Raw genomic sequence first — 7,163 nt, 5'->3', positions numbered from 1 at the left:
TACTTCAGAGTCTTTTAAATAAAGCTAGTTTTTAAGGAGAAGGACTGATTATTATAAGTGTTTGAACTTGATCTCTCATTCGGAGGGGAGGTATGACTGCACTGGCTTTGGGTGAAACAGAGAAAACAGAAGGTTAAGTGAAGCTCTGGCCTGGAATTTGCCAGGAGTGTGTATGCTGATGAACAAATCCTTCTGGTCAGGTACACACACACACACACACACACACACACACACACACACACACACAAAGAACAGACGTGGAGTCGATGGTTAATAAATCTGTGCAACTTTATGTGGGGCCATGGTGGTGCACACCTTTAATCCCAGCACTCGGGAGGCAGAGACAGGCAGATCTCTGAGAGTTTGAAGCCAGCCTGCTCTACAGAGGGAGTTCCAGGACACAGAGAGACACTGTCTCAAAAAATAGAAACAAACAAACAAAATCTGTGCAACTTTAATATTGTAAGCAGTGCAGAAAGATACAACTAAATACTCACCTTGTAGGGAAGCCACCATGATGAAGAAAATGGTTTGGGCTGGGCAATGGTGGTGCACACCTTTAATCCCAGCACTTGGGAGGCAGAAACAGGCAGATCTCTGTAAATTCGAAGCCAGCCTGGTCTACAAGAGCTGGTTCCAGAACAGGATCCAAAGCTACAGAGAAAGCCTATCTCAAAAAAGAAAGAAAGAAAGAAAGAAAGAAAGAAAGAAAGAAAGAAAGAAAGAAAGACAGACAGACAGACAGACAGACAGAAAGAAAGAAAGAAAGAAAGAGAAGAAAGAAAGAGAAGAAAAGAGAAAATGGTTTGGGGTGGGGAGGAGCTAGAGAGAGGGGCACTGGCTGCTCTTCCAAAGGTTGGAGTTCAAGTCCCAGCACCCATAAAGCAACATACCACCTTCTCCAGTTCCAGAGGATCTGATGCCCTCTTCTGGCCTCTCTGAGCACCGCGGGAACATGGTACATAGACATACAGGCAAAACACCCAAACACATAAAATACATAAGAAACTACTTGGTGGGCATGGTGACATACACTTTTAATCCTAGAACTTGAAAGCAGAGGAAAAGGCATGCAGACATCTGTGGGTTCAAGGCCAGCCTGGTCCAGGGCTACAAACAGATGTTATATCTTTCGTTTTAAAATTTTAAATTTGGCAACGGTGAGTAGTAGGATGTGGGGTCACATGGGTATAACCCCAGCACTAGGGAGGGTGAGAAGTTGAGACTGGAGGACTGAGTTGAAGGCCAGCCTGAGCTACACAATGACAGAAGCAGGAGGGAAAGAGGGGGATCCCAACAGATCAGTGGCCTGGGCTATATAGCATATTCTAGGTCAGCCTGAGCTACCTGGTGATACCTTGTATTCAAAATGAATGAATGAGCCGGGCGATGGTGGCGCACGCCTTTAATCCCAGCACTCGGGAGGCAGAGGCAGGTGGATCTCTGTGAGTTCGAGACCAGCCTGGTCTACAGAGCGAGTTCCAGGACAGGCTCCAAAGCCACAGAGAAACGCTGTCTCGAAAAACAAAACAAAAACAAACAAACAAAAAAAAACAAAATGAATGAATGAATGAATGAATAGTATTTTCCTTTAAGAATATTTCTTTTAGCCGGGCGGTGGTGGCGCACGCCTTTAATCCCAGCACTCGGGAGGCAGAGGCAGGCGGATCTTTGTGAGTTCGAGACCAGCCTGGTCTTCAGAGCTAGTTCCAGGACAGGCTCCAAAACCACAGAGAAACCCTGTCTCGAAAAACCAAAAAAAAAAAAAATTTTTAGATTTGTCTATTTTATGTGTTTGAATATTTTGCCTGGAGTATGTCTTGCGTATTTGCATGCAGTGCCCTGAGAGGCCAGAAGAGGGCGTCAGATCTCCTGGAACTGGAGCACAGACCGTCGTGAGCTGCCTTGTGGATGCTGGGAACTGAGCCTGGGTCTGCAGAGCAGCAGCAAGTGCTCCTAACTTGTGAATGGTCTCTCCGGCCCTTCATGAAAACATTTTTCACATAAGGATCTTGTGCTTTGTCTCAGAGAAGATTGGGCTGCAGAGAGTTAGAGTCTTTCTTAGATAACGTCATTTTAAGCCAGGTTGGGGTGTTGTGGTGCACACCTTTAACACCAGCACTCGGGAGGCAGAGGCGGGTGAATGTCTGAGTTCAAGGTCAGCCTGGAGTCTCCTGCCTCGGCCACCGCACTGACGATGCCCAGCAAATGAGGCCAAACCAAAGGTCCTGAGTCTAAAAGTGCATGGGTGTCGCCATGCACACATCCCAGCTCTGTTGCCCCAAATCCCTCTGCATTCTAAAGCCCCAAGCGTTTTCCTTTTCAGTGCCGGGAATCCTAAGGCAAGCCCAGTTTCTCCCAGAGAGCCACACCACAGCTTCTTTTCTCCTTTAACAAAAATTCACTTTGAGCCGGGCGATGGTGGCGCACGCCTTTAATCCCAGCACTCGGGAGGCAGAGGCAGGCGGATCTCTGTGAGTTCGAGACCAGCCTGGTCTTCAGAGCTAGTTCCAGGACAGGCTCCAAAGCCACAGAGAAACCCTGTCTCGAAAAAACCAAAAAAAAAAAAAAAAAATTCACTTTGAAATTATTCTTATTTAATTAATCTGTCTGAGTGTGAGTGCAGTGCCCTCGCAAGCCAGAAGAGGGCATCCGACTGGAGTTAAAGGCGCTTGTGAGCAGCTCAACACGAGAGCCGAGAACCGAACTCGGACCCTCTCAAGGGCAGTGCATTCGCAGCGCATTCTCTTGATCCCCGAGCCATCTCATCTCCGGGACTCATCTCATCTAGCAGGACTAGAGAGTGTTCTGCTCTACTCCTTCCTCATTCTCTCAGGCTAAGAAGCAGCTAGGATCCAGATGCTCCAGACCCAGGAATGATCAGACCGCTGGAGGACCACAGGGAAGCTTGGAGCCCCCACTGGACCCATGACCCGGAAGTACCTGGGAAGGCCGAAGGGCCGGAAGTGATGGCAGCCCTGCGATCCATGCTCTCCTAGCAACCAAACCGGCTTCTTAGCGACGCAAGGTGGCTCCCGCGTCCCTGGCCCCGCCATGCCGGTGCGGGTGAGCGAGTTCAGCTGGCAGCAGACGCCCGCCGCGGTCTTCCTGTCGCTGCCTCTGCGCGGCGTATGCGTGCGCGACGCCGATGTGTTCTGCGGGGAAAGTTACCTGAAGGTGGGCTGGCGGAGGCTGCGGTTGCCCCGCGCCCCGGGGGCAGGGGCTGCCTTGAGGAAGCACTGCACTGTGTCCTTTGAGTTTATTTTTTTTTTTTTTTTGCTGTTGTTTTTCGAGACAGGATCTCCCCGTGTAGCCCTGACTGTCCTGGAACTCGTTCTGTAGCCCAGGCTGGCCTCGAACTCACTGCGCTCTGTCTTCCTCTGCCTCCCTAGTGCTGGGATTAGAGGCTTGTGCCGCCACCGCCTAGCTACATTTCCATGTTTTATTAAATTTTAATTTACATCTTTACTTTTACTTTTTTGTGATGCTAAGGATAAAACTCAGACGCCCCTGTATGCTGCACCACCCAGCTACATTTCCAGCTGCTGTGTATGTATATGTATGTGTATGAATGTTTGCGTCCATATGTGTGCACACCAGTGAAGGCCAGAAGAGGGCGTCAGATCTCTTGGAATTGGAGTTACAGACGGTTATGAGCCACGATGTGGGTGTGGAAACCAAACCCCACTCTTAATACAAGAGCAGCGCATGTTCTTAACCACTGAGCCATCTCTCCCACCCCAATGGCTTATGGGGGGGGCGTGTCTTATTCTGTAGCACACACTGACATCGAATTTTAGGCAGTCCTCTTTCAGATGTCCAAGTGCTGGGATTGGTAGGATGCTCCACCCCCCTGGCTAGACCTCAATTAAAGTCCTCTTTTTTTTTTTTTTTTTTTTTTTTTTTGGTTTTTCTAGACAGGGTTTCACTTTTTAAAAAACTCTAAGCTGGTGCATGCCTTTAATTCCAGCACTTGGGAGGCAGGGGCAGGCGAATCTCTGTGGTCTATAAGACCTGGTCTATAAAAGCTAGTTCCAGAACAGCCTCCAAAGCTACACCTAGAAACCCTGTCTTGAAAAAACAAAACAAAAAACCTCTAAACTGTCTGGTGCTGATGCATGCCTTTAATCCTAGCCCTAGGGAAGCAGAGGCAGGTGGGTCTTTTTGAGTGTGAGGCCAGCCTGGTGTTCAGAGTGAGTTCCAGCCAAGGCTATACAGAGAAACTCTTTTTTAAAAAAACAAACAAGCAAAATAAACCCACAACAACAAACAACCAATAAATAACTAGGTAATAATTCTTGGGCTGGTGAGGTGGGTTAATGCACTGCCACGAAGACGACAACCTCGGTTCAGTCCTCAGGAAGGGGAGAACCAACTTCTCACAATTCCCTGACACCCACGTGCATAGCACGGTACTCATATACCCACATACACTGCACACAGAAATCTCATTAAAGCAACAAGAAAGACAAATCTCTGTGGCGTCATCTCCAGGCACGTTCAGGTCAGAGATTACTATCATCCATGCTTCATCATATACCCATGTTCACTTTGCTAACTTATGTTCCCTTGAATAATTCAGTGGGGTTTTCAGAAAACCACATACACATAGGGTCTGCCGTAGCCCAGGATGGCCTCAAACTCACTTTGCACCTGAGGATGACCTGGAAAGTCTGAGCTTCCTGCCTCTACCTCCTGAGTGCCCAGATTTCAGGCATTCGACACCATGCTGGGAACTGTATCCCCACTATAACACTTTTTTTCTGGAATAAATAAATGTAAATTTTTTAGTGTGTGTGTGTGTGTGTGTGTGTGTGTGTGTGTGTGTGTGTGTGTGTGATATGCTTGTCTGATGCCCTTGGGGTTCAGAAGAGGGTGTCAGATCTCCTGGAACTGGAGGTACAGATGAATGTGAGTCCCCATGTGGGTGCTGCAAACAACCCAGGTTTTCTCAAGAACAAGTACTTTTAACCACTGAACCATCTCTCCAACCTAGACCTTTTTTTTTTTTTTTTTAATGGCAGTGTCTTTAGTTTGTATAGCTAAATTAATGCCTGCTTTCTCTCTTCTGAACAGGTCAACTTTCCTCCATTTTTATTTGAGGTGTTTCTCTATGCTCCCATAGATGATGGGAATAGCAAAGCCAAGATTGGGAATGACATGATTCTCTTTACACTGTATAAAAAGGATCCAGTTATGTGGGAGACCCTTTCTATGCCGGGTGGTAAGTTTTTTAGTGAAAGTTGTTCACTTGAGCTGGGTGTCTTTCATGAGAGCTCAGTACACACCTGTAATCCAAGCACTGGGCAAGCTAAACAACATGAGACCCTAACTCAAAAATAAAAGAAAGATTCTACTCTAGGCATTGTGGTAACCCAGGGTGGTGAATGCTTGCACTCTTAGCTCTTGTTTGTTTTGTTTTTCAAGACAAGGTTTCTCTGTGTATCTTTGGACCCTGTCGTAGAACTCATTCTGTAGACCAGGCTTGTCTCAAAGTCACAGAGATCCACCTGCCTCTGCCCCCGTCCCCCAGTGCTAGGTTTAAAGGTGTGTGCCAGCCCTGCCTGGCTGCTTTCTCAGCTCTTACAAGGTTGATGTAAGATGATCACAACTCTCAAACCACAAAGGTAGCCAGGTCCCAGGTAGGAAGCCATGTGGCAGGTGAGAGACCACGACAGATAGGCATGCCATGCAGAATGAAGTTGGGTATTTATTTAGTTATTTTTTTTAATATTTATTTATTTATTATGTATACAATATTCTGTCTGTGTGCCTGAAGGCCAGAAGAGGGCACCAGACCTCTTTACAGATGGTTGTGAGCCACCATGTGGTTGCTGGGAATTGAACTCAGGACCTTTGGAAGAGCAGGCAATGCTCTTAACCACTGAGCCATCTCTCCAGCCCTATTTAGTTAGTTATGAAAGGGAAGGGGAGAAGTGGGTTATGGAAGGGGAAGAGCAGAGAGAGAGATAGAGAGACAGGGAGAAGGGAAAAAGTGGGGAGAAGGGAGAGGCAGAAAGGAAGGGACTCAGTCGGACTGGGGAGGGAGTGGGCATGGTTTGTCTCTTAAAGGCACAGAACAGACCATTACACATACTTTCCCTTGTGTTGCAGTTGACAAAGAGACAATGCAGAGAATAAGAGAAAAATCTATTCTTCAAGCACAGGAGAAAGCAAAAGAGGCCACAGAAGCAAAAGCTACTGCCAAGCGGGAAGATCAGAGATACGCACTAGGTGTGATGATGAAGGTGAGCTGCAGACCTCCAGATTCACTGAAGGAGATGATGATGCGCTGGGGAAAGATAAGTTCAGACACCCAGTTACTCAGATGGTGAACCAGGAGGCTGAGAAGTCAAGCCTTTAACAGCTGTGATGGCATATGCCTTAATACCAGCCATTGGGAAGCAGAGGCAGGCAGATCTCTGAGTTCAAGGCAATCCTGATCTACAGAGGGAGTTCCAAGACAGCCAAAGATACAGAGAAACAGAGTCTTGAAAAAAAAAAAAACAAAAAGGAAGGAAGGAAGGAAGGAAGAAAGGAAGGAAAGGAAGGAAGGAAGGAAGGAAGGAAGGAAGGAAGGAAGGAAGGAAGGGATGTACAGTTCAATGGTAAAAGACTGGCTAGCAGGTTTGAGGCCCTGGGTTCAATCCCAGCTACTCCCCTGCCCCCGCACACACACTCATTACACACTTTTGTTGCCATCTCAGTCCTTTCTTGGTGTTTGGTTGTAGGATTTTGCTGGAGACCTGCTTCAGCTAGGGTTTCAGATCCTAAAGAGGATGCATGGACTCTGGGGGCAGGGGTAGGGTAGGGCACACAATCTGAGGGTGAATCAGGTTGACTGCCCGGAGCTTTTTATTGAGAAAAGATTATATCTTTTATACTACATAGTTGCATCTTGGATTAAATTGGAGACAAGGGCAGGTGAGCTGGGGTGTGGTTTGAGATCAGGAGTTGAGGAATCTAGCATTGACCTTGACACTAGTCACCAGTCATAGATTATTTTAAGATTTATTTATTAGGGCCAGGTGGTGCTGGCGCACACCTTTAATCCCAGCACTTGGGAGGCAGAGGCAGGCAGATCTTGGTACTGGTCTACAAGAGCTAGTTCCAGGACAGGCTCCAAAACCACAGAGAAACCCTGTCTCAAAAAACAAAAAAAA

The 7,163-nt window shown here is 47.3% G+C and overlaps 1 protein-coding gene across 2 annotated transcripts in view; it reads left to right on the top strand.

The window, feature by feature from the left end:
• Nucleotides 1-2,949: 2,949 nt before the first annotated feature.
• Dnaaf4 (dynein axonemal assembly factor 4) overlaps nt 2,950-7,163 on the top strand; it is a 25,968-nt gene continuing 21,754 nt past the window's right edge. The window contains exons 1-3 of one of the 2 annotated variants that reach the window (XM_005347639.2): nt 2,950-3,177; nt 5,077-5,224; nt 6,115-6,248. In XM_005347639.2, coding sequence (XP_005347696.1) covers nt 3,055-3,177; nt 5,077-5,224; nt 6,115-6,248 — 405 coding nt within the window. In that variant the 5' untranslated portion in view covers nt 2,950-3,054. The remainder of the gene's footprint in view (nt 3,178-5,076; nt 5,225-6,114; nt 6,249-7,163) is intronic. The other variant, XM_005347638.2, reaches the window with a different exon arrangement.

This window comes from Microtus ochrogaster, chromosome 5 (assembly GCF_000317375.1).
Source record: "Microtus ochrogaster isolate Prairie Vole_2 chromosome 5, MicOch1.0, whole genome shotgun sequence".
Lineage (NCBI taxonomy): Eukaryota > Metazoa > Chordata > Mammalia > Rodentia > Cricetidae > Microtus > Microtus ochrogaster.
Note: the sequence above shows the minus strand (reverse complement) of the source record. Positions and strands in the feature narration are given on the sequence as shown.